At 47.3% G+C, this 27,244-nt stretch overlaps 2 protein-coding genes across 6 annotated transcripts; one reads left to right on the top strand and one right to left on the bottom strand.

Moving 5' to 3' along the window:
• Positions 1 to 948: 948 nt before the first annotated feature.
• Positions 949 to 11,651, bottom strand: PTGES3L (prostaglandin E synthase 3 like). 4 transcript variants are annotated; one of them, XM_054671458.2, is made up of 8 exons: positions 11,528 to 11,651; positions 11,208 to 11,437; positions 10,712 to 10,847; positions 10,539 to 10,605; positions 10,331 to 10,429; positions 4,464 to 4,553; positions 3,128 to 3,181; positions 949 to 2,037 (listed from the first exon to the last, which is right to left on the bottom strand). In XM_054671458.2, the coding sequence occupies exons 3-8, from the start codon at positions 10,777 to 10,779 to the stop codon at positions 1,999 to 2,001; spliced, it is 417 nt and encodes a 138-aa protein (XP_054527433.1). In that variant the 5' UTR covers positions 10,780 to 10,847; positions 11,208 to 11,437; positions 11,528 to 11,651; the 3' UTR covers positions 949 to 1,998. The 4 variants fall into 4 exon arrangements, with proteins under 4 accessions (XP_054527433.1, XP_016787238.1, XP_016787239.1 ...); XM_016931749.4 differs by having other exon boundaries at positions 10,712 to 10,825; XM_016931750.4 differs by lacking the exon at positions 4,464 to 4,553 and having other exon boundaries at positions 10,712 to 10,825.
• Positions 11,449 to 24,878, top strand: RUNDC1 (RUN domain containing 1). 2 transcript variants are annotated; one of them, XM_009432125.5, is made up of 5 exons: positions 11,449 to 12,237; positions 18,438 to 18,596; positions 20,525 to 20,723; positions 21,501 to 21,620; positions 22,036 to 24,878. In XM_009432125.5, exons 1-5 carry the CDS (start codon positions 11,503 to 11,505, stop codon positions 22,902 to 22,904), a joined length of 2,082 nt encoding a protein of 693 aa, XP_009430400.2. In that variant the 5' UTR covers positions 11,449 to 11,502; the 3' UTR covers positions 22,905 to 24,878. The 2 variants fall into 2 exon arrangements, with proteins under 2 accessions (XP_009430400.2, XP_511527.4); XM_511527.9 differs by having other exon boundaries at positions 11,453 to 12,237; positions 22,039 to 24,878.
• The last annotated feature ends 2,366 nt before the right edge of the window (positions 24,879 to 27,244 follow it).

Here is a 27,244-nt window from a genome sequence, read left to right as displayed (position 1 = left end):
ACCTTAGAACTACATAGTATAAAATAAATTATAGGTATTATAGTATTTATAATGCAGTATGGGGCCAGGGATGGTGGCTCAGGCCTGTAATCCCAGCACTTTGGGAGGCTGAGGAAGGAGGCTTAAGGCCAGGAGTTTGAGAGCAGCCTGGGCAACATGCAAATCTTTACAAAAAAATAGTTTGTCGTAAAGACAAGGTCTTTACATATATATAAAATATATATTTATATATTATATATATTATAAATATATATAATATATAAATATATATTTATGTAGATATATAATATATAAAATATATATGTATCATATATTATATATAATTTATATATTATATATTTTATATATATTATAATTTATATATAATATATAAAATTTATATATTATATATAATATATTTTTATATATAAAATTAATATATTATATATATATTTTATAGAGCGAGACGGAGTTTCGCTCTTGTTGCCCTGGCTGGAGTGCAATGGCGTGATCTCGGCTCACAGCAACCTCCACCTCCCGGGTTCAAGCCATTCTCCTGCCTCAGCCTCTGGAGCAGCTGGGATTACAGGCATGAGCCACCACGCCTGACTAATTTTGTATTTTTAGTGGAGACAGGGTTTCTCCATGTTGGTCAGGCTGGTCTCGAACTCCTGACCTCAGGTGATCCACCCACCTCAGCCTCCCAAAGTGTTGGGATTACAAGCATAAGCCACCGCACCTAGCCTACAAAAATATTTTTTAACTTAGTCAGCTGTAGTGTAGTCCTAGCTACCCAGGAGGCTGAGGCAGGAGGATTACTTGAGCCCAGGAAGTCAGGGCTCCATGAATAATGAATGTACCACTGTATTCCAGCCTGGGCAACAAAGCAAGACTCTATCTCAAACATAAATAAATAAAGTTTACTTTTAAAGTAAATCCTAATAGTTTACCATGAGTTCAAGAGCAAAGTCTATAGGCAATGCATTTATTTTGTTTAAGTTACAGTCAACTGTACATATTAGGCACTCAAAAAAGTTTATGGACAAATAGAATAGCTGTTGGACAAATAAACATAGACATTAACTAGAGTAACAATCAGTTTTAAAAGTATAAAGAGGGCCGGGTGTGGTGGCTCACACATGTAATCCTAGCACTTTGGGAGGCTGAGGTGGGTGGATTACTTGAGGTCAGGAGTTCGAGACCAGCCTGGCCAACATGGTGAAACCCCATCTCTGCTAAAAATACAAAAATTAGCTGGGCCTGGTGGTGCACATCTGTAGTCCCAGCTACTTGGGAGGCTGAGGCAGGAGAATTGCTTGAACCCAGAAGGTGGAGGTTGCAGTGAACAGAGACTGCACCACTGCACTCCAGCCTGGGCGACAGAGCAAGACTCCATCTCGGGAAAAAAAAAAAAAAAAGTATAAAGAGATTTCTAGAGTGTGCAGGAAGCTGAAGTGGCTGGTTCTAGAGATGACAGAATTAGCTGTAAGAAATCAGAGCACAAATCTGGGCAAGAGGAAGCACCCCAGCTTGGTTACTAGAGGGAGAAGAGGCTTGCCACCAGGAGGAATAAGTACAAGAAGGAAACAGACAGAGAACAGTTCCTAGAGATTTATTATAATCTGTTTCTTCTTTGGCTTTTTGCTTTGCCCCATATGCACACATAGTAGAGATTTCTATAATCTGCATTCTTCTTTGGCTTTTGTTTTGCCACATACACACACATACTCAAATAATCAAGTGGCCTAAACACAGAGATTAGAAACCAATCAGTAAGAAATCAGAAGCCCTACCAGTCTACCCCTCCCCGACCCTGCATCTGATGTGGAGCCATAGTCAAGTGCCTAGGAGGAAGACAAGCTTGAAGGACGACCCTTAATAAAGAGCTTCTAGGAAAGTTCAGAGATCTCAGAAGAACTTGGTGCACAGCCAAAGCGCTGACAAAGGCCTAGGCGCTAGCTTTCTAGAACAACTGGAAAATAGCCACAGCTGCCTTCCCAGCTTTGCTGTCACAGAAAGTTAATTACTTGTTGCATCATCAGCACTGTCAGAATCATCCTGGGGGGGAAAAAAAAAGACAAAGCACCTGTAGACCCTGCAAAGCAGGAACATTTGTGTTAACAAATACTGCTTCCTCCCTCCTGTTCTCCAAGTTTCTTTTTGTGATTTCCTAAACCACCCAACTTAGGGGGCTAATATGAAAGGTTTTAACTTACTTTGGATATTAAGTAAACCAACGCTACTTTGTCATACATCATTAGTTTCAGGACTTTTTTTTTTTTTTTTGAGACAGGGTCTTGCTTCATCACCCAGCTGCAGTGCAGTGGCATGATCTCAGCTCAGTGCAACCTCTGCCTCACAGTCTCAAGCGATCCTCCCACCTCAGCCACTTGAGTAGCTGGGATTATAGGCTACCGTGCCTGGCTAATTTTTGTATTTTTGGTAGAGACAGGGTTTTGCCCTGTTGCCCAGGCTGGTCTCAAACTGCTGAACACAAGTGATCCACCTGCCTTGGCCTCTCAAAGTGCTGGGATTACAGGCGTGAGCCACCACACCCACCCTAGTTTCAGAATTTTAATTAATGCTATTGCTCCTTACAGCTGGGGTAGGTCTTCTCTAGGATGGAGAAACAGAGGGGTAGATGGAAAGCAGGAGGGTCTTGCTAGGGTTTTCTAAAGCCTGGAGAAGAATATTAGCCTTCTTGGGCCAGGCGTGGTGGCTCACGCCTGTAATCCCAATACTTTGGGAGGCTGAGGCGGGTGGATCACCTCAGGCCAGGAGTTCGAGACCAGCCTGGCCAACATGGCAAAACCCTGTCTCTACTAAAAATACAAAAATTAGCTGGGCGTGGTGGCAGGCACCTATATTCCCAGCTACTCAGGAGTCTGAGGCAGGAGAATCTCTTGAACCCAGGAGGCAGAGGTTGCAGTGAGCCAAGATCGGGCCACTGCACTCCAACCTGGGCGAAAGAGTGAAACTCCTCCCCCACCCCCCCAAAAAAGAATATTAGCCCTCTTGGGTCAAACTCAAATTTGGTTAACAGGCACTGAGAACTACTGTGTGCTAGGAACTGGGATAGGAGCTCTCTAGTGGGTTATTTTTAAGGGCTACAGAGAAACTGAAGGGTTGAGGGGAAGGCTTTACTTACATCCAAATCATCCATGGCAGGTGGAGGTCTCTTGGTGCTGACCTTCTTCAAAAGCTAGTGGGAGGAAAAAATAATCACAAGGGAGAAGGGAGTGAAGGAAGAACAATCTGCACATTGATGGTCCATAGAAGAATGGTCGCAGCCAGAACTGGTCAGGCAACTGCTCCCATCTTTAAAACATCACTGGAATTAATTTGAGAAAAGTAAATTGATCCCCTTCTTAAAAGAAAATTTAACACAAATCCAGATTGGAATCGGCTAGTGTTTTTATAACTGAAACCAAATAATATAACGACAGTGTGTGATTTATTGGGGGCCAATTATTTATGATGTGAGTTTTTATACTGCTAGTTTTAACATCCCATGAAGTTGTCTGGCTCAACACACACACACACACACACACACACAGAGAGAGAGAGAGAGAGAGAGAGAGAGAGAGAGAGAGAGAGAGAGGCCGGGTTTGGTGGCTCACATTTGTAATGTCAGCACTTTGGGAGGCTGAGACAGACAGATCACTTGAGGCCAGGAGTTCCAGACCAGCCTGGCCAACATGATGAAACCCCATCTCTACCAAAAATACAAAAAAAAATTAGCCAGGGGTGGTGGCGCATGCCTGTAATCCCAGCTACTCAGGTGGCTGAGGCACAAGAATCGCTTGAACCTGGGAAGTGGAGGTTGCAGGGAGCTACTGCACTCCAGCCTGGGAGACAGAGCAAGACTCTGTCTCAAAAAGAAAACCACACACACAGGCCAGGCATGGTGACTTACGCCTGTAATCCCACCACTTGGGAGGGTGAGGCAGGTGGATCACCTGAGGTCAGGAATTTGAGACCAGCCTGGCCAACATGGTGAAACTCCGTCTCTACTAAAAAAATACAAAAATTATCCAGACGTGGTGGTGGGCACCTGTAATCCCAGCTACTCAGAAGGATGAGACAAAATTGCTTGAACCCAGAGGCGGAGGTTGCAGTGAGCTGAGATCGCGCCATTGCACTCCAGCCTAGGTGACAGAAAACCACACACACACACACACACGGAAAACAGTAGAACAAGAATTACAGAAAAGTGGAAAAAGGTTTTGTCAAACTTCTTCAGAATACAGGCTCTACACTGAATAAGTGAATCAATGTATATAATTTCAATAATATTCTTTCCTCTCATCCCTATTAAATAAACATTGCACAAAATACGTAAAGAATATCAGCATCAATGAGTAACCTGCCTAGAGAGCTTGCATATCTCTGCTTGGCCCCAGTGACAATCCTCCAGAGACATGTGTGCAGAGAAACACAAAGAATGATCAAGTGGGCAGAACACAGTAGGTGTTGTCTCTCACCTCTGCATAATGTTCCACATGAGCCAGCTCCATCTCTTCATCCCCTTCCCAGTCTCTCCAGTTATCAAAGTCCACAGACAGCCACACTGGCTGCAAGAAGAGGCACCAAGAGTCACAGGCCAGGAGGGCAGGAGCAGGAGTGTGTGGGAGAGTGTGGGCATATGCATGGGAGCACGCTGGGGAAAAGAGGGTCAGTAGGTCCATAGTCCTCCCAACTGCACTCCTTTGACCAGGAACCTGCCAATCTACACACAAAGCTAGGCATGATAGAGTCTGAAAATCTCAGAAGCCCTATCCTCCGGCCAGGCGTGGTGGCTCACGCCTGTAATCTCAGCACTTTGGAAGGCCGAGGCAGGAGGATCACAAGGTCAGGAGTTCGAGACCAGCCTGGCCAATATGGTGAAACCTCGTCTCTAGTAAAAATACAAAAATTATCCGGGCATGGTGACGGGCACCTGTAGTCCCAGCTACTCGGGAGGCTGAGGCAGGAGAATCGCTTGAGCCTGGGAGGCGGAGGTCGCAGTGAGCCAAGATCGTGCCACTGCACCCCAGCCTGGGTGACAGAGCAAGACTGCATCTCAAAAAAAAAAAAAAAGAAGTCCCACCCTCCAGGAGCCGATTGACTGAGGAGACAACACATCTGGAAAGATAATTGTATCATAAAGCAACATAGGAGTCAACCAATAAGACAGACAAGCTGCAGCCGGGCGCAGTGGCTCACACAACCTGTAATCCCAGCACTCTGCGGGGCCAGGGTGGGTGGATCACCTGAGGTCAGGAGTTCGAGACCAGCCTGGCCAACATGGTAAAACCCCATCTCTACTAAAAATACAAAATTAGCTGGGCATGGTGGCACATGCCTCTAGTCCCAGCTACTTGGGAGGCTGAGGCAGGAAAATCGCTTGAACCTGGCAGGTGGAAGCTGCAGTAAGCTGAGATCGCGCCACTGCACCCCAGCCTGGGCAACAAGAGTGGAACTCTGTCTCGAAAAAAAAAAAAAAAAAAAGACAAGCTGCATTCCATGGAGTCAGAGACAACCCTTCAAGGTCCATGTTCCAAAGTTTCCACATTTATACAGGGAAGAAGTTATTCACTCCTTCATTCAAAAGATATTTATTGGCCAGGTGCAGTGGCTAACATCTGTAATCCCAGCATTTTGGGAGGCTGAGGCAGGTGGATCACTTGATGTCAGGAGTTTGAGACCAGCCTGGCCAACATGGTGAAACCCCATCTCTACTAAAAATACAGAAATTAGCTGGGAATGCTGGTGGGCACTTGTAATCCCATCTACTCAGGAGACTAACGCAGGAGGATTACTGGAACCCGGAAGGTGGAGGTTGCAGTGAGTCAAGATCACGCCACTGTACTCCAACCTGGGCGATGGAGTGAGACTCTGTCTCAAAAAAAAAAAAAAAAAAATTTATTGAACACATACTATGGACAGACTCTCAGCTTGGCACTGGGTTTATAAAAATGTTCTGGCCGGGCGCAGTGGCTATCACTTATAATCACAGCACTTTGGGAGGCCAAGGCACATCAATTGCTTGAGCCCAGGGGTTCGAGACCAGCCTAGGGCAACATGGCAAAACCCCATCTCTACAAAAAATACAAAAATTAGCCAGGCATGGTGGCACACTTCTGTTGTTCCACCTACTCAAGAGGCTAAGGTGAGAGGATTGCTTGAGCCCAGAAGGGCAACGCTGCTGTGAACCTTGATTATGCCACTGTACTCCAGCCTGAGTAACAGTACGACATCCTGTCTCAAAAAAAAAAAAAAAAAGTCAACACACTGTCCCAGCCACTCGGAAGCAAGCTGGGGAGGGAGATATAAAAAAAGCACTATAATACAGTGTGAAAAGTGTGGTGGTGGAGTTATATAGGAGACATCATGGGAACCCCAAAAGGAGTCACAAGAACCCAGGTTCCTGGAGTGGCAGGGCTTTGAAGGATGCACAGGGATTGGGTGGGTGAAGGTAGTAATGATGGTAACTTTTCAGGAAGAAGGCATACCTTGAGCAAAGGTACAGAGGTGAGAAACAGCCTGGTTTTTGCAAAACAAACAAAACACAACAGTCTGCTGTGGCTAGAAGATAAAGCTTGGGGCAGAGAGTGTGGGATGTGCTAGTGTGTTATGTTATGGTGCCTGGATCTCAACCTAAAGGGCAGGAAATCAAACGCTCAAATACCCAAGAGAGTCAGGGAGGTAATGAAAAGGAGCAAGTGAGGTGAAGTACATGATCCACTGAAAACTTCAACTCTAGGCATCTGGGGATGTGTATCAGTGGGGCTAGATTCTCCCATTTTTCTTTTTCTTTTTCTTTTTTCTTTCTGAGACAGAGTCTCACTCTGTCATCCAGGCTGGAGTGCAGTGGGGTGATCTCGGCTGACTGCAACCTCTGCCTCCCGGGTTCAAGCAATTCTCCTGCCTCAGCCTCCGGAGCAGCTGGGATTACAGGCACGTGCTACCGCGCTCTGCTAACTTTTGTATTTTTAGTAGAGACAGGGTTTCACCACGTCGGCCAGGCTGGTCTCAAATTCCCCACCTTGTGATCTGCCTGCCTTGGCCTTCCAAAGTGCTGGGATTACAGTCACGAGCCACCGAACCTGGCTCCCCGTTTTATTTATTTATTTTTTTTGAAATGGAGTCTCACTCTATTGCCCAGGCTGGAGTGCAGTGGTGAGATCTTGGCTCACTGCAACCTCGGCCTCCCGGGTTCAAGCAATTCTCCCGCCTCAGCCTCCCGAGTAGCTGGCACTACAGGCTCGCACCACCACGCCCAGCTCATTTTTTGTATTTTTAGTAGAGATGGGGTTTTGCCATGTTGGCCAGGCTGGTCTTGAACTCCTGACCTAAATCAATCCATCCACCTCAGCCTCCCAAAGTGCTGGGATTGTGAGCCACCTCTCTCAGCCTCCCATTTTTCAACAGAAGCTTATAGTCTGGATTTTTAGAAGATGCACATTTTTAAATGTCAGCAACTAATAAAAAATTTTTAATGTCAGTAACAAGTCAAAATAATTTCTTTTTTTTTGAGACGTTGTCTCGCTCTGTCGCCCACGCTGGAATGCAGTGGCACGATCTCAGCTCACTGCAACCTCCACTTCCCAGGTTCAAGCGATTATTCTGCCTCAGCCTCCTGAATAGCTAGGACTACAGACATGCGCCACCACACCCAGCTAATTTTTTGTATTTTTAGTAGAGACAGCGTTTCACTATGTTGTCTGGGCTGGTCTCCAACTCCTGACCTCAAGCAATCTGCCTGCCTCGGCCTCCTAAAGTGCTGGGATTACAGGCGTGAGCCACCACACCCGGCCTTAAAATAATTTTTGACACTGTAAAGATTAAAACAAATCTGAGAGCCAGATCCAGCCATCAGGCAGTCAGTTTTCAACCTTTAAGGAGGAGACGACTTTGGAGGGCCTTAAGTGGGGGAGCATCAGGGTCAAATGTGTGTTTTAGACAGACCATGCTGAGGGCAATGCAGAGAATGGATTGAAAATGGAACTGAAAATATGCAACAAACTTCTCACTGTATGCTGGTGAGGCTTGAACTAGGAAGAAATTAAGTAGTGAATTCATTAATATTTAAGAGGTCAGTAGAGCCTGGTTGTAAGCCACTACTAGAAAGAATAAGATTCACCAGGGCTAGGTGTGGTGGCTCATGCCTGTAATTCCAGCACCCTGGGAGGCTGAGGCAGGCAGATCACCTGAGGTCTGAAGTTCGAGACCAGCCTAGTCAACATGGCAAAACCCCATCTCTACTAAAAATACAAAAAATTACCAGGTGCAGTGGCTTACACCTGTAATCCCAGCACTTTGGGAGGCCGAGGCGAGCGGATCACCTGAGGTCAGGAGTTCAAGAGCAGCCGGGCCAACATGGTGAAACCCTGTCTCTATTAAAAATACAAAAATTAGCTGGGCATGGTGGTGGGCACCTGTAATCCCAGCTACTCAGGAGGCTGAGGAAGGAGAATCACTTGAACCCAGGAGACAGAGGTTGCAGTGAGCTGAGATCACGCCACTGCACTCCAGCCTGGGTGACAGAGTGAGACTCTATCTCAAAAAAAAAAAAAAATACAAAAATACAAAAATTAGCCAGGCGTGGTGGCACACGCCTGTAATCCCAGCTACTCAGGAGGCTGATGAAGGAGAATCGCTTGAACCCAGGAGGCGGAGGTTGCAGTGAGCCGAGATGGCGCCACTGCACTCCAGCCTGGGCAACAAGAGAGAAACTCCGTCTCAAAAAAAAAAAAAAAAAGAAAAGAAGGAAAAGAAAGAAAGAGAGAGAGAGGGAGGGAGGGAGGGAGAGGGAGGGAGAGAGAGGGGGGGAGAGAGAGAGAGAGAGAAAGAAAGAAAGAAGAAAGAAAGAAGAAAGAAAGAAGAAAGAAAGAAAGAAAGAAAGAAGAGGAAGAATAAGACTCATCAATTAATTTCTACAGTGGAAACTACTTCTGGGACTGGAATATAGAAAACAAGAATTGGCAGAGGCCGGGTGCGGTGGCTCACAGCTGTAATCCCAGCACTTTAGGAGGCCGATGCAGGTGGATCACCTGTGGTCAGGAGTTTGAGACCAGCCTGGCCAACATGTTGAAACACTGTCTCTGCTAAAAATACAAAATTAGCCGGGTGTGGTGGCACATGCCTGTAATCACAGCTACTCGGGAGACTGAGGCAGGAGAATCGCTTGAATCTGGGAGGCGGAGGTGTAGTGTGAGCTGCGATCATGCCATTGCACTCCAGCCTGGGCAACAAGAGCGAAACTCCGAATCAAAAAAAAAAAAAAAAAAAACAGAAAGAAAGAAAAAAGAAAAAGAAATGGCTGGGCACATTGGCTCACGCCTGTAATCCTAGCAGTTTGGGAGGCTGAGGCGGGTAGACCACCTGAGGTCAGGAATTCAAGACCAGCCTGACCAATATGGTGAAACCCCGTCTCTACTAAAAATACAAAAATTAGCCAGGCGTGGTGGCACAAGCCAGTAATCCCAGCTACTCAGGAGGCTGAGGAAGGAGAATTGCTTGAACCCAGGAAGTGGAAGTTGCAGTGGGCCAAGATCGCGCCACTGCACTCCAGCCTGTGCTACGGGAGTGAGAATCCATCTCACACAAACACACACACAAAAAGAATCAAAGGTTTTGATTGTGAGTTGCAGTAAAGGGAAAGACCATGTTCACAGCAGTGCCAATATCTGAAGTGGAGTCTTACACATTTCATCACCTACAACGAAAGTAGTTAACTGGGAGAGATTACCAAGAGAGTAAAAAGAGACTCAGGACAAATAGCTAATGTATGCAGGACTTAAAATCTACATGACGGGTTGATAGATGCAGCAAACCACCATGGCACACGTATACCTATGTAACAAACCTGCATGTTCTGCACATGTATCCCAGAACTTTAAGTTAAAAAATAAGCCAGGCGCGGTGGCTCACGCCTGTAATCCCAGCACTTTGGGAGGCCGAGGCGGGCAGATCACCTGAAGTCGGGAGTTCGAGACCAGCCTGAGCAACAAGGAGAAACCCCATCTCTACTAAAAATACAAAATTAGCTGGGCGTGGTGGTGCATGCCTGTAATCCCAGCTACCCAGGAGGCTGAGGCAGGAGAATTGCTTGAACCCGGGAGGCGGAGGCCATGGTGAGCTGAGATCACGCCATTGCACTCCAGCCTGGGCAACAAGAGCGAAACTCCGTCTCAAAATAAATAAATAAATAAAAATAAAAAATAAGAGAGACTAATACAGTTGGAAAAAAAAAGATTAGGCAGGACTTGGTGAGTGATTGAATATTGGCTGGAAAGGAGGCAAGGACAATCCCAGCTGTAACCTGGGTACATGGAGAGAAGAAGCAGGCCACTTTCCACACACCCACCTTGATATCCTCCTTGGTAAGCCGCGGCCAGGCCACCTTTTCCTTCCATTTTCTCACAAAACAAGTAATAGAGCGGGAAGAGCGCTTATCCTGGGAGTCCTGCCAGATAGAGAGCCTCATTCTTAGGGTCTGGGGTTTAGAATTAATCTCCAGTTTCCCTGGGCAGCCCGGTTTCCATCCAAACCTTACTGTCCCATTTCACCCTTACCTTGGAGTTCACTTTGGCATAGAACTCAATCTCATTGTACAACTCCACTCCATCGGCATTCTTGCAGCTGAGGAGACAATGAAGCTGAGGAGATGCGGAATACTCCGTGTGGGGACATTAGGAGAAGGGGTAGATTCCTGGGAAGCCAGGCCCTCAGACGGCAGGGCCATTACCTGAACACAATGCGGTGATCCTCAATAAGCACGTGGACATCGGTGCTGTCCTCAACACAAAACTCCATGAACACATACCTGGGCCTGTCGTACCACAAGGTCCGGGCGTGCTGCCTGAAGAGAAGTTGAGGTGTGGCTTCATAGGGGTGGGAGAGGGAAGACTGAGGTCATTTGGGAAGGGACTACCCAGGGACCTTTGATGCCACAGTTTTTTCAAAGTGGAGCTAAATGAGACAGAAGGGGTGAAAGGGAAGGGAATGACAGGAGTGGGTGGATGTGGTGAGTGTGAACCTGGGAAGAATAGAACGTGCAAGACTAGGAAACTAGGAGGTCAGGGAGAACATTCAGGTCACACCTTCCCTCACCCCACAGTTACAGAGACCAGGGGTCCGGGGCTCCCGTGGGGCCTCACAGAACCTGGAGCGCCCAGAAGACTTGGAGCAGGGAATCTCCAGGGAAAAGGGCCAGGGGGAGCACCGGAGCCGGAAACACTCACCGTGCCATTGCGGCTCCCGCTCCAGGGTGGCATTTAGAGTTCCAGGCAGGGGCCGCTATCTTTAGATCCTGGGGACGCCCCCAGCAGCTGCCTCTCCTTATATGGTCGGGAGAACAGTTGAGAGGAAGAGAGAACATGACCTGGCAGCCAAGGGATCTGCACTCTGGAGATACTCTGGGACAGCTTCATCCTTGCAGCCCTTCACCGTGGGGTCTTCAGAAATGCATAGACTAGGAAGAGACAACCCCCATCTGTTGGAACCAGGGCAAAGGCTGCCCTAGACGCTACACAGGGAATGACTTTTCCCCGGTATCATTCACCTGTTTCTCCGACGCTTACTGCTCAGTGTCTGATTCACAATAGGCGCTCAATAAAACATTATTGTCCTGAATTAAATTCCCGGGGAAGGCGCGCCCTCGGGGACTTCGGTACTTCAGGCCCCGCCCACCACTCCCCTGGGGTTCCAGGCCACCGCGCCGTTGCCATGGCAGCAGGGGGAGCGCGGCTGACGTGCGGCGGTGTTTCCGGGAAGATGGCGGCTGTCGAAGCGGCTGCAGAGCCGGTAACGGTGGTGGCGGCTGTTGGGCCAAAGGCGAAAGACGAAGAGGAGGAGGAAGAGGAGCCGCTGCCCCCGTGCGAGGCGGTGCGCTGGGCCCCAGTGGGGGCGGTGGCGGAGGCCCGGCCTGGGGCAACCGCGTTTTTAGAAGAGGCGACGGCCGAGGAGCCTGGCGCGGCCCCGGGCTCCCCGCCGGATTCGCCGGGCCGGACGCTGCGGCGGCTGCGGGCAGAGCGGCGGCGGCTGGACTCGGCGCTGCTGGCGCTGTCCTCGCACTTCGCGCAGGTGCAGTTCCGCCTGCGCCAGGTGGTGCGCGGGGCGCCGGCGGAGCAGCAGCGCCTTCTGCGGGAGCTTGAAGACTTCGCCTTCCGCGGCTGCCCTCACGTCCTAGGTTACGAAGGGCCCGGCGACCCCGCCAGCGATGAGGGCGATGGGCTGCCCGGGGACCGGCCACGGTTGCGGGGCGAGGACCAGGTGAGTGGCTGGAGCCGGGCCGCGAGGAATATGGGAATAGTGGGGTCGTGTGGGTGGCGATCCAGACCCGGATGATGGTGCATGCGGGGAGAAGCCTCCCCAACTCGGTCGGTGAGTACGTGTGTCGGAGACCAGGGGACTGGAGTGCGGGGCCGGCTGAAGGGCAAGAGGACAGAGGCCTGGGAACCTGAGGGTGAGCGGTGTGCACGGAGGATGTGGAGAGATGTCGGTGCGTGATGACGTGAGTGGTAGAGGAGCGGTGAGCGAAGTGAGTCGTTGAGAGGGCAGCAGAGCAGCCAAGAGCAGTGCTGCGCCCACTCACCTTTCCCTCACGTATCTCAGTCTTGAACACTTTGGCTGTTAGAGGACCCCGACTCTGGGGATTGGGAAAATTGGCAAAGGAAAGGAAAGTGAGTTGGAATCCGTGGAAATTTAGGTTAACTCCCTGTCCCTGCTTTCCTGAAATCTAGGCAGTCTTTACACTTCTCTGGGTGGGAGTTTGGGTTAACAGCAGGGTCTCTTAGTAACTGAAATAAACACAACTCTTGATTATATAAATTTCCTAATGTTGGAATTTTTCCTTTTTAAGAGACGGGAGGGTCTTGGTATGTTGCCCAGGCTGGTCTCGAACTCCTGGTCTCAAGCCATCCTCCTGCCTCAGCCTCAGGACTACAGGCGTGTGCCACCGTGCAGGCTATAATGTTGAAATTTTTAAACTCTTCCTCCATCCTGCTTAATCATTAGGCATTCTGAATGAGGTCCTCTGGTAACTGACAAGATCGATTCAGTGTGCCTACCCCAGAAGTAGTGAAACTATGTATAAGACACCAGGTAAACGTTTCCTTACAAGCTTTGCATCTCTGGAAGTGCACAAAGTGCTGGCTTTATTGAAAGTGTTGAGGTACACTGCCTTTTCACTTTTTTTTTTTTTTTTTTTTTTTGAGACAGAGTCTCACTCTGTCACCTAGGCTAGACTGCATTGGCGCAATTTCTGCTTACTGCAACCTCTGCCTCCTGGGCTCAAGCAATCCTCCTGCCTCAGCTTCCCCATTATCTGGGACTACAGGTGTGTGCCACCACACCCAGTTAATTTTGTTTATTTTTTGCTGAGACGGGGTTTCACCACATTGCCCAGGCTGGTCTCCAACACCTGAGCTCAAGCGATCTGCCCTCCTCAGCCTACCAAAGTGCTGGGATTAGAGACGTGAGCCACCATGCCCCATCCCTTTTCACCATTTTATTCTTCAAACTACAATCTACATGTGGCTTTCTTCCCACTTACATTGGTTTTAGCCAAGAAGATTTATCAAGCAGATAATGATTTGTTTATTTTAATCTGAACTGTTTCCAGTGCAATCCTGTGTTTACTGTTCTACCCTTCTCCACATACCTGCAACTCCTTACACAAGGAGCAGCCACCTCAAACTGCCAGATTTAAGGGCTAGAAAGGGGTGGACAGCACCAAAGGTTCTACGTGATAGGAAACTCTGTTGTTCATTTTCACCTTTAGAAACAGTAGGCCAACCCCATTTTCCATGATGTGATTATGACACATTGCATGCCTGTAGCAACATTTCATGTACCCCATAAATATATACACATACTATGTACCCATAAAAATTAAAAACTAGCCCAGCGCAGTGGCTCACGCCTGTAATCCTAGCACTTTGGGAGGCCAAGGCAGGCGGATCACCTGAGGTTGGGAGTTCGACACCAGCCTGACCAACATGATGAAACCCCGTCTCTACTAAAAATACAAAAAAAAAAAATTAGCCAGACATGGTGGCACATTCCTGTAATCCCAGCTACTCGGGAGGCTGAGGCAGGAGAATCGCTTGAACCTGGGAGGCAGAGGTTGCGGTGAGCCAAGATCGTGCCATTGCACCCCAGCCTGGGGCAACAAGAGTGAAACTCTGTCTCAAAAAAAAACACAAAAAAAATTAAAAACTGAAAAAAAAAAAAAAAAAAGACTGTGCAGTGGCTCGTGACTGTAATCCCAACACTTGGGGAGGCAAAGGCTGGAGGAGGATCACTTGAGCCCAGGAGTTGGAGGCTGCAGAGAGCTATGATCATACCGCTGCACTCCAGCCTGAGTAACAGAGCAAGACCCTGTCTCAAAAAAAAAAGGAAAAAGAAACATTGTACCACCTTAAAAAAAAAAAAAAAAAGTAGTGCTCAATCCACCTACAAGTTGTAATCTTGTATTTATACATTGAATACATTGACAGGTGAACAGGTAGGACCAGAGTAGGGAATATCATTGAACTGAATGATTTACTTCTTACCACTTACCTTTTTTTTTCTTTTTCCTTTTTTTTTCTTTTTTGAGACAGGGTCTCACTCTGTTGCCAGGCTAGAGTGCACTGGCATGATCAGGACTCACTGCAGCCTTGACTCCCAGGCTCAGTAGATCCTCCTACCTCAGCCTCTCGAGTAACTGGGACCACAGGCGAGCACCACCACGCTCAGCCAGTTTTTATATTTGTAGAGATGAGGTTTCACCATATTGCCCAGGCTGGTCTTGAACTCCTGGGCTCAAGCAAGCCACCCACCTTGGCCACCCAAAGTGCTGGATTACAGGCATGAACCACTGTACCCTGCCAATTTTTTTTTTTTTCTTGAGACAGAGTCTCACTCTGTCGCCCAGGCTGGAATGCAGTGGCACCATCTTGGCTCACGGCAACCTCCGCCTCCTGGGTTCAAGCGATTCTCCTGCCTCAGCTTCCCAGGTAGCTGGGACTACAGGTGCCCGTCACCACGCCTGGCTAATTTTTGTATTTTTAGTAGAGATGGGGTTTTGCCATGTTGGCCAGGCTGGTCTCGAACTCCTGGTCTCGAACTCCTGGCCTCGAACGCCTGACCTCATAATCTGTCCGACTCGGCCTCCCAAAGTGCTGGGATTATAGGTGTGAGCCACCGCGCCCGGCCCTAAATTTTTATTTTCCACTCTGTTGCCCAGGCTGGTGTGCAGCAGCATGATCACAACTCACTGCATCCTCAACCTCCTGGGCTCAATCCATCCTCCCAGCTCAGCCTCCCAAGTAGCTGGGACCACAGGCGCACACTACCATGACTAGCTAATTAAAAAATATATTTTTTCTGTAGAGGTGGGGGTCTCCCTATGTTGTTCAGCTGGTCTCTGACTCCTGGGCTCAAGCCACCCTCCCACCTTAGCCTCCCTAAGTGCTGGGATTACAGGCATGAGCCACTGCACCTGGCCCCCAGTTTTGTTTTGTTTTGTTTTGTTTTTTGAGACAGAGTCTGGCCCTGTCACCCAGGCTGGAGTGCAGTAGCATGATCTCAGCTCACTGCAACCTCCACCTCCTAGGTTCAAGCTGTTCTGCTGCCTCAGCCTCCCTAGTAGCTGGGACTGCAGGCATGTGCCACTATCCCCGGCTAAATTTTGTATTTTGAGTAGAGACAGGGTTTTGCCATGTTGGCCAGGCTGGTCTCGAACTCCTGACCTCAAGTGATCCACCCACCTCGACCCCAAATATTTTAAACCAATATTTTCTCTTATCTTACTTCATACTGGAAATGATTTATGTTATTTCTTGCTTTGCACCAGAGCTCATTGTTCTCTCTTGTTTGCCCACACTCCAGCAAATAGCACATCGTAGCTACCATGGCAAGTGACAGAGTTCAACAGACTTGGTCATGAAAATGGAATCAAAATTTATGGCTGATTTCTTTCTTCCCTGACATAAAGTTGGGTAACAGTGAGAACAAAAACAAAGACTTTTCCACAGTTCTTTCTCCTTAGGCTGGTTAGACAACTTTCTCCACTCAGAGTTCATTATTTGGAATTTGTCATTCTTTTATTTTTCTTTTTCTTTCTTTCTTTCTTTCTTTTTTTTTGGACACAGAGTCTTGCTGTGACACCCAGGCTGGAGTGCAATGCTGCGGTCTTGGCTCACTCCAACCTCTGCCTCCTGGGTTCAAGCCATTCTCCTGCCTCAGCCTCCCAAGTAGCTAGGATTACAGGCACGTACCACCACACTGGGCTAGTTTTTGTAGAGACGGGGTTCCACCATGTTGGCCAGGCTGGTCTCGAACTCCTGACCTCAGGTGATCTGCCTGCTTTGGCCTCCCAAAGTGCTGGGATTACAGGCATGAGCCACTGCGTTAGGCCATACTTTCCTTAATTCAGTTCGGTAACATACAACAAATGCATGTTGAGAACTTACCTTGTGCCAGACACTGTGCCTGGCATTTGTGGTTCAAAGTCAAAACTTTTGTCCTTAAGGAGTTCATAGACTAGAAGAGACAGAATCCTAAACAAATAATGTGATATGAGCTAGACTAGAAGTGTGAACAACCTCTAGAGGAAATGTTTAGTTATGCCTGGGGAAATCAGGAAGCCTCTTAAAGGAGAACTAGGCCTTCACCAAATGGGGAAGCGGGATAGGGTTCTAACAGTATGCAACTGCGCTCTGAAAGGATTACAGAGGGACTGCCCTGAGAAAAGGCTTGCTTTCATGTTGAGCAAAGTTAAAGCAAGAGGATTGCATTTTAAATACTTAAACAAAAAGTTAATTTGTTGTTTTCTTTTTTTTTTTTTTTCATTTCTTCTCTCTCATTACTTACTTCTTCAGGGCTTGGTAAGTACCGTTTTAAGGTTAAATGTAATACGCTGTAGACTTCTAGTTTAAGACGCAGCCTTGCCCCTACAAATGATTTGCTGGTTTTGCTTTTTGTTTTTGAGACTCAAGAAAGACAAGGAAGAACCAGTGTTTGAGAATACGTTGACAAGACTTTACCACCCTGAAGCATTTTTATTAGTTGAAATGCAGAAACTACTGGTGGCCAACAGTTGAAAAAGGAGTCACTAGTCAGCAAAACTTACAGATACTTTTTTTTAAAAACATTGTTACCTTCCCATCCCCATTATGTGGCTTTTGGTTTTTTTTCACTGGCCTAGGCACTTGCCTTTTACTCTTTTGTTTTTGGTTTTGGTTTTTTGAGACAGAGTCTTGCCCTATTGCCCAGGCTGGAGTGCAGTGGTGAAAACAAAGCTCAATGCAGCCTCAACCTCCTAGACTCAAGCCATCATCTTGTCCCAGCCTCTTGTGTGACTGGGACCACCATGCCACCACGCCTGGCTAATTTTTTTTTTCTTTGAGACAGGGTCTTGTGAAGCCTTGACCTCTTGTGCTTAAGCAATCCTCCCGCCTCGGCCACTCAAGTAGCTGGGACTACAGGCATGCACCACCATGCCCAGCTAATTTTAAAAAATTTTTTTGTGGAGATGAAGTCTCACTGTGTTGCCCAGGGTGGTCTCGAACTCCTGGGCTCAAGTGATTCTTTTGCCTTGGCCTCCCAGAGTGCTGCAGTTACAGTCGTGAGACACCACTCCTGGTGCGTTTGATTCTTTTGATTTTTCAGAAGTGGTCTATCGTACATCAAAGGGACTTTGGTGAACCTTAGGAAAGCTGGTTATGAGTTTTTTTCTTTTTTTTTGAGACGGAGTCTCGCTCTGTCACCAAGGCTGGAGTGCAGTGGCGCGATCTCTGCTCACTGCAAGCTCTGCCTCCCGGGTTCACGCCATCCTCCTGCCTCAGCCTCCCAAGTAGCTGGGACTACAGGCGCCCGCCACCACACACGGCTAATTTTTTTTTTGTATTTTTAGTAGAGATGGGGTTTTACTGTGTTAGCCAGGATGGTCAATCTCCTGACCTCGTGATCCACCCGCCTCGGCCTCCCAAAGTGCTGGGATTACAGGCGTGAGCTACCGGGCCCGGCCAGCTGGTTATGAGTTTTAAAGCCTCTCTCCACACCCTTACCCCAGATTCTTTTGCAAAATTTGGCTGCACAGAGTAATCAGGAGTTGTGTTATGGTAACTGGCTGTGGAGAATGGCATGTCTTAATTCCTGGGAGGCTATCTTGGCTGAGATAGATTGTCTCTACCCTAACTAGACCTTTGGGGGAAAAAAGGCAGTCTTAACAAAAAGCCTCATTGTATTAATATCCTATTTCCAATGAGGGACAGATAGTTTCTTAAAGAAAACACCCATTTAACAAATTGCCTAGGATGAAATAATTATTCTTACTTTTGAATCTATCGTATGAATTGTGTATTTCATTTGGATTATTGGAAACATCTTATATTTTATTGGTCATTACTGGCTCGAGCAGATTCTTAATGTGCCCTGAGTTTCCCTTTTCCTGCATAATAGACCCAATTATTTTCTTGCCTTAGAGTGAGCAGGAAAAGCAAGAGCGTCTGGAAACCCAAAGGGAGAAGCAGAAAGAACTGATACTGCAGCTCAAGACCCAGCTAGATGACCTGGAAACGTTTGCCTATCAAGAGGGCAGTTATGACTCGCTGCCACAGTCCGTGGTGTTGGAAAGACAGCGGGTGAGCAGACCCCAGAGGAACCTCCACCACTGCCCGAGGTTAACTTGTCCCTTCCAGCATTCACAGGGCATCCTCTCTCAGCTCAGTTCTCCTTTGGCCTTACTGAGAATCCCTCTGCTGGCCCAAATCAAAGGGAAATTTTACTGCTATGAGGAACCTTTCTTTGCTCATACATGGAAAACACAGATTCCAAAGTTTTGTAATATGATAATTGAGCTATTTCTTTTTGGTGATTGTAATTAATAATAGAAATAAGAATATAACAATAATTTCTTCATTTGATCACTTAAAAAATTCTACTTGGGCCCATCATACAATGTAATCTAGCTTTTTTGTTTTGTTTTATTTTGTTTTTGAGGTGGAGTTTTGCTCTTGTTGCCCAGGCTGGAGTGCAATGGCACGATCTCAGCTCAACACAACCTCCGCCTCCTGGGTTCAAGCAATTCTCCTGCCTCAGCCTCCCAAGTAACTGGGATTATAGGCAGGCGCCACCATGCTGGGCTAATTTTGTATTTTCAGTAGAGATGGGGTTTCTCCATGTTGGTCAGGCTGGTCTCGAACTCCCAACCTCAGGTGATCTGCCCACCTTGGCCTCCCAAAGTGCTGGGATTACAGGCGTGAGCCACCGCACCTGGCCGTAATCTAGCTTTTTCCTACTACTCACTACCTTTTGATAAACATGCCAGGAATCCAGACTGACTTTAATACTGTATTTATTTAGGTAAGACCTGGGTAGACAGGTAAATCTCTTGGTAGAGATACAGTTACAACCTCCCCTGCATGTTTCTCTACCCCTGTGCTGTGGCTGTTTTTCTGGCTGGGCTGGAGTTTACGATATCAGATTTTTTTTTTTTTTTTGAGACAAAGTCTCAGTTTGTCACCCAGGCTGGAGTGCAGTGGCATGATCTTGGCTCACTGCAACCTCCGCCTCCAGGGTTCAAGCGATTCTCCTGCCTCAGCCTCCCGAGTAGTTGAGATTACAGGCATCCACCACCATGGCCAGCTAATTTTTGTATTTTTAGTACAGATGGGATTTCACCATGTTGGCCAGGCTGGTCTTGAGCTCCTGACCTCAAATGATCCACCCGCCTTGGCCTCCCGAAGTGCTGGGGTTACAGATGTGAGCCACCGCACCCAGCCTATTATCAGAATTTTAAATTGTTCCTAATAATGTCACTAGGATATTTTGGCTATAATGCACCTTGATATTTTATAGAGATTTTTCTTTAGTTGCCTACAGTAGGGCAAGAAGGGATAAGAAGGATTAGAAATTAAGAAAAATCAGGCCAGTTGCAGTGGCTCATGCCTGTAATCCCAATTCTTTGGGAGACTGAGGTGGGAGGATCTCTTGAGGCCAGAAGTTTGAGGCCAGCCTGGGCAACATAACGAGACCCTGTCTCTACAAAAAATTTAAAAATTAACCAGGTGGTAGCGTGTGTCTATAGTCCCAGCTATGGGGGAGACCGAGGCAGGAGGATTGCTTGAGCACAGGAGTTTGAGGTTACAGTGAGCAACGCTCACATTACTGGACCCTAGCCTGGGTGACTGAGCAAGACCCTGTCTCTTAAAAATCAGTATATATTCTCCTTGAAGCCTTTAGAGCAACTAAATATAAGGCTTGTTGGATCATCAGCCACTTTGGATTTTTCATACTGTTGTTCTCCTGAGTGAAATCTGACTAGCCTGGTAGAAATTTACTGTGAGTGGGAGGATCCATTTTTATCAGAGAACTGAGGGTTCTTTTTACTTTAAAAGTAGAGAGTCTATGTCCTCACCTTGATCAATCAGCAGTTAAGTCATTTACTTTCACAAATTTAGAGGTCTGTTTTTTATTTCCATTTAAGGACAGAAGACATTTTTAGATTCTCCTCCCTAACCCTCTCCCTAAAAATTCCAAAGGGTGTGCTCATTGCTTGTGATCTTGGTAGGTGATCATAGATGAGTTAATAAAGAAACTGGACATGAATCTGAATGAGGACATCAGTTCCCTGTCCACTGAAGAGCTTCGTCAGCGTGTAGATGCAGCAGTGGCTCAGATCGTCAACCCAGCCCGAGTCAAAGAACAGTTGGTTGAGCAACTGAAAACTCAGATCCGAGACCTTGAGATGTTTATCAACTTCATCCAAGGTTAGAGGAGGGGATGGGATGAGAAGGGTGGACAGGTGTCATAATAATTATACTTATTCTAAGTACTAGTAAAAAGGTTCTAATTCTGGTTTTTTGTTCTTTTTTGGGCGGTGGGGAGACAGTGTCTCTCTCTGTTCCCCTGGCTGGAGTGCAGTGGCACAATCTTGGCTTACTGCAACCTCCGCCTCCCAGATGGAAGCGATTCTTCCGCCTCAGCCTCCTGAGTAGCTCGGATTACAGGCTCCCACCACCCCACCCAGCTAATTTTTGTATTTTTAGTAGAGATGGTGTTTCAGCATGTTGGCCAGGCTGGTCTCGTACTCCTGACCTCAAGTGATCCGCCCGCCTCAGCCTCCCAAAGTACCAGGACTACAGGCATGAGCCACCATGCCCAGCCAAAAGGTGCCAATTCTTGATGTACTATTTAAGAGGCTTGATGGCTTAGTAGGGGAGGCAGCATTGGCAGAGTAGAAAGTGCATGGGTTTCAAAATCAGATAGTTAAAATCTCCACTCTCATACTCATTGGTTTTATGTCCTTGAGCATGTTACTAACTCTTTAGTCTCTCGTCATCCATAAAATGATGATTCATGGTTCATTCACTTAGCAAATATTTATTGAGCCAACTACTGTATGCCAGTCCTCATTTTACACAATTAAATAGGACAAGAGTTTGTGAAATTCTTGTTTCTAATAGGCACCATTAAGTATTATTTTTCCTTTAAAGATCTGCCATAAAGGGCTAAATAAGTGTCTCTTCTGTAATTTCTGATTCCAGATGAAGTGGGAAGCCCCTTGCAGACAGGTGGTGGACACTGTGAGTGCAAGGCCGGTGGGAAGACAGGAAATGGCTGCAGCAGAACAGGCAGCAGCAGAACGCCTCCAGGAAACAGCAAAAGTAAGTGCAGTTTCCAGAACAGGCAAATCTCTAGAGACAGAAAGTAGATGAGTGGTTGGTTGCCTAGGGCTTGGGTTTGTTGAGGAGAAGAGGGGAATGAGAAATGCTGATGGTATGGATTTGCTTTTGGGAAGGATGAAATATTCTAAAATTGATTGCAGTGACAGTTATACAATTCTGAATATACTAAAAACCACTGAATTAAACACCTTAAATGGGTGAATCATATGGTATGTGAATTATATCTCAATACAGCTATTATTAACCAGAAAAAGGAAGTCCAGCTACATCCTGGGTGGCTCTTGCCTTCATGTGAGACCCAGCATGTGGCTCAGACTGATCTCAGCCTGTGATTTGTTGAGTGTAGCTCTGTGCCATCATGGCCTCTCACTGATGAGCCACTGTCTTTTCTAAGCAGCAAAGGCAGAGGATGTGAAGAAAGTCCGGGAGACGGGGCTGCACCTGATGCGGCGAGCGCTGGCCGTGCTCCAGATCTTTGCTGTTAGCCAGTTTGGTTGTGCCACAGGTCAGATCCCTCCAACCCTGTGGCAGAGGGGCCAGGCTGACAGAGACTACTCTCCCTTGCTGAAGAGGCTGGAGGTGTCAGTGGACAGAGTGAAGCAGCTAGCCTTGAGGCAGCAGCCACATGACCATGTCATCACCTCTGCCAACCTCCAGGACCTCTCTCTGGGAGGCAAGGATGAGCTGACTATGGCTGTGCGGAAGGAGCTAACGGTGGCTGTGAGGGACCTGCTGGCCCATGGACTGTATGCCTCCTCCCCAGGGATGAGCCTTGTTATGGCTCCTATTGCTTGTTTGCTGCCAGCCTTCTCCTCGGCCCCAGAGGCCATGCACCCGTGGGAGCTCTTTGTAAAGTACTACCATGCTAAGAACGGCCGTGCTTATGTGGAATCCCCAGCCCGGAAGCTCTCCCAGTCCTTCGCCCTTCCTGTTACGGGAGGCACTGTTGTCACCCCCAAACAGAGCCTACTGACAGCCATCCACATGGTGCTGACAGAGCATGACCCTTTTAAGCGCAGTGCAGACTCAGAATTGAAGGCCTTGGTGTGCATGGCACTGAATGAGCAGCGTCTGGTGTCCTGGGTGAACCTCATCTGCAAGTCCGGGTCACTCATCGAGCCTCACTACCAGCCCTGGAGCTACATGGCACACACAGGCTTTGAGAGTGCCCTCAACCTGCTCAGTCGCCTCAGCAGCCTCAAGTTTAGCCTCCCTGTAGATCTGGCTGTGCGCCAGCTCAAAAACATCAAAGATGCCTTTTGATGAGAGTGCCCTAACCCCAGACAAGCTCCTTGTTCAGTAGGGATAGATGTGCTAGTCTTCTAGCATAGGAGCAAGGAATCAGAGGTGGGGTTAAAGGCATTTTTCCCAGACCCTGCTCAGGCAGTCGGCCAAATGAGTGCAAAGTCTGTTTTCCCCACCAACTTAGCTCTCGGAAAGATGTGCTGGAGGGACCCTCTTGTTAAGAAGGTTCTGCCAGGCCGGGCGTGGTGGCTCACACCTGTAATCCCAGCACTTTGGGAGGCTGAGGTGGGCGGATCACAAGGTCAGGAGTTCGAGACCATCCTGTCTAACACGGTGAAACCCCATCTCTACTAAAAATACAAAAAAATTAGCCGGACATGGTGGCAGGCGCCTGTAGTCCCAGCTACTCGGGAGGCTGAGGCAGGAGAATGGCGTGAAGCCAGGAGGCGGAGCTTGCAGTGAGCTGAGATCGCGCCACTGCACTCCAGCCTGGGCGACAAGAGTGAGACTCCGTCTCAAAAAAAAAAACGAAGGTTGTACCCACAGTATACGTGTGGGCACTTGTGCTTGAGCCTGTATTAAAGGAATCAGGCCAGGCACAGTGGCTTCACGCCTGTAATCTCAGCACATTGGGAGGCTGAGGTGGGCGGATCACCTGAGGTCAGGAGTTCAAGACCAGCCTGGCCAACATGGTGAAACCCCATCTCTACTAAAAATAACAAAAATTAGCTAGGCGGGGTAGTGCACGCCTGTAATCCCAGCTACTCAGGAGGCTGAGGCCGGAGAATCGCTTGAGCCCGAGAGGTGGAGATTGCAGTAAGCCAAGATCATGCCACTGCACTCCAGCCTGGGCAACACAGGGAGACTCCATCTCAAAAAAAAAAAAAAAAAAAAGACATTCAACTTGAGGCTCCTGTTAGTTAAGCTATCTTCTTTCACTTGAAGCAGGTTTGAGAGGCCTAGGCCAGAATTTAAATTCCTTTTATGAATAGATTTCCCTTTCTTCCTGACCCCAAGGTCAGAGGAGACTATATATTCCATGGCTGCCTCTAAGACTAGGAATAGGAATATCTGAAAACAGCATTTCTAAGGGTGGTAACCACAGGTCGATTTTAATACGAGTCCTTTTTCTTGTAGAGGTAAGTAAAATCTTCCTGACAAGGTAGTCCTCTTTTCACGGCACAGACAATGGGCTTTCTGTTTATGAGGGGTGAGAAGCGATGTTTGTTATTATGTTCTCCAGCAAGTAAACATTCCTCTGCTCACCTCCCAACAAGACTAACAGTCTTTTTAGAAGTAAATATATTCAAGACAAACGAGAAAATCCTGGCTACCCAAGTCGAGTATATACAGGAATACAAATCGGTAACCAGCAGCTGTTCCTCAGATTGTGACTCACTGAGCACCACTTGTCCTGGAGGCTGGATGATGGAGGACATCTGGTTATAGGTACTGTAGCAGGGATAGGTGCCACAGGAGGATAGGAACTACAGCAGATCGCTGTTTCCAGAACGGGGAGGAGTATCTCATTGTGAAACAGACTCTAGAGTGGTTCCATTTGGTCTTCAGTGTTTTAGCCTCATTAGTTCATATTTGGCATGCAGCTTGTGGTGAGTACTGTTCTAGGACTGGCCAAAAATGGGCAAAATGTATCACTCCAAACACTACTGATTCAGCATTGTTTTCATGTCTTAAAATTGCCACCTGCACTTTGTTTCTGCACTATTATGTAGTGCATTTTAACTTAAATTTTTTCCAGCAACATGTTACTTATTTAAGATACATTACTGATATTTCATTATAATTAGTTCACCTTCCCTGTGAAACAAGAGAATTGTAAAATGTTGTGGAAAATGATACATATGTGGATGCTATTGAAATCATAGTATTTTGTGTAGCTTCTCTGAAGACCTTAGAGACCTGCAGCTTTGGTTTATAAGTGTTTGGGCCTTATCAGCCCATCTGATCCAGATCAATATTTTTTTGAAAACTGCCTGTATCCTCTGTCCTCTGTTACGGATCATCTCAGCTTTGGTGGTGGTAGTAGGGGTTTTTTGCCTGAAAAAATTCACTAAAAAGTCCCCTTGGCATGACCATCTCCTCCTGCCCACGCCTGTAGTCCCTCCCCACAACAGATGTCATCACACATGCTGCTTTTGGAATTGACACTTTTTTCTTTTGAGATGGAGTCTCGCTCTGTTGTCCAGGCTGGAGTGCAATGGCGTGATCTCAGCTCACTGCAACCTCCGCCTCCTGGGTTCAAGCGATTCTCCTTCCTTAGCCTTCTGAGTAGCTGGGAGTACAGGCGCCTGCCACCACGCCTGGCTAATGTTTGTATTTTTAATAGAGAGGGTTTCAGCACATTTGTCAGGCTAGTCTCGAACTCCTGACCTCAGGTGATCCACCCACTTCAGCCTCCCAAAGTGCTGGGATTATAGGCGTGAGCCACCACACCCAGCCAGGATTGGCACTTTTAAATCCACTTGTCTGGATATCACTTTGGGTGGTAACTGGTATAGCCATATGGCGTAGCCCAGCGATCACCCCAGTATTGCCTTTTTCAAATCACAAAAACAAAACTTGTATTAAGGCTTTGTGCTAGCATTACAGGAAGCATTTTCATTTGTCTCATTCTAATTAAATTCTCACTACTTACAAAGTGGGGCAGTATTATCCCCACTTTACAGCTGAGGAAACTGAACTGCAGAGAGGTTAAATATTTTGTCCTGGTTTACATGATGATGGAAGACCTGAGATTTGGAGTCAAGTTTTCTGAATCCAAAGCCCACAGTCTATCTTTTCACTTCATTGTATCATGTTGTTTCTAGATTTTGGTTTCTCTTTCTCCTTTATCCACCACCCTCATTCCTACCTTCACTTTGGGGAGGAGAAGGTACTTTCCACACAACTGCCAGAAATTTCAGCTGCCAAAGGACAAGGCTGCAGGGAGACAGGCCGGCAGCCATGACTTTCATAGTCTAAGTTCTTGAAACCTAAATGTGTGTATCAACTGAGACAACCCAACAATTCCATCAGCATCCCTGCAGTCAGATATCTGCTAAGCTCTGATATCATCTGTCATTACTGAGAACAGAGCTCTGTCCTTGGCTTAGGGTGAGACAGGACAAGGGAGGAGAGGCAGGCCAGTCCACCCAGATCCAAGGATATGCAAGAATGGAAGGGTCAAGAGCCACGGATATGTATGCAGTGGAAATGTAGGGTGTGTTGTACAAGTATGATCTGCAAAGTATTGTTAAAGCCGTCTAAGGTGCTCTCCAATCATTCATTCACTATTGATCACTTAGCAACTGCCTGCCTAGACTAGATGCTAAAGAAAGAGAAAAGTAAACCTACCCTGTGCCCTCAACAAACACACAGTCTAGCAAAGGAGATACCATACCAATTGGAGATTTGGAGAGACTGTTAAAATATAGATTGCTGGGTCCCATCCCCAGAGTTTTTTATTGAGTTGTTTTGGGGTGGGGCCTGAGAATTTGGTTTCTAACAAGTTCCTAGGTTATGGTGATGCTGCTGCTCTGGAAACCACACTTTGAGATGAGAACCACTCATATCCAAACTAAGATTATGTTCTCTAATAAAGGTAAGTACAGACTGGATTGCTGAGAGAGCCCAGAGAAAGGAGAGATTGATTCTGCCTGGGAGAATTCTGGAATAACCTTGAAGGATGGATAGAATTTGAATAGGATTTTGCCTGGTTACTTGGAGAGGAAGAAAAAGACACAGGGAACAGCCCAGGGGGTATGTGAAGGGTGGGGGAGTCAGAAATTTATGCTGCAGAAAAGGTAGTAAGGAAGGAAAGGAGTGAAAGTTCATACTATTGAATAAGCCAACAATGGAGTTCAAGAAAAGTGAAGAACTTTTCAAGAAAAAGAGTTGTTTAAAGCTGTTGCTCAAAATAAGATCTATAGATCATATGGCTCCACTCCAGACCAGAATTACTATCTCTGAGGTTGGAGATACTTCTTTAATAAGCATCCCGGGGGCCAGGCGCGGTGCCTCACACCTGTAATCCCAGCACTTTGGGAGGCCTAGGCGGGTGGATCACAAGGTCAGCAGATCAAGACCATCCTGGCTAACATGGTAAAACCCTGTCTCTACTAAAAAATACAAAAAATTAGCTGGGCGTGGTGGCGGGTGCCTGTAGTCCCAGCTACTCGGGAGGCTGAGGCAGGAGAATGGCGAGAACCCGGGAGGCGGAGCTTGCAGTGAGCCGAGATCGCGCCACTGCACTCCAGCCTGGGAGCGAGAGGGAGACTCCGTCTCTGGCCCCCTGCCCGGCCAGCCCCCCCGTCTGGGAGGTGAGGGGCCCCTCTGCCCGGCCGCCCTTACTGGGAAGT

The sequence above is a fragment of the Pan troglodytes genome, chromosome 19 (genome assembly GCF_028858775.2).
Source record: "Pan troglodytes isolate AG18354 chromosome 19, NHGRI_mPanTro3-v2.0_pri, whole genome shotgun sequence".
Lineage (NCBI taxonomy): Eukaryota > Metazoa > Chordata > Mammalia > Primates > Hominidae > Pan > Pan troglodytes.
This window is presented reverse-complemented; position numbering and strand designations above follow the sequence as displayed.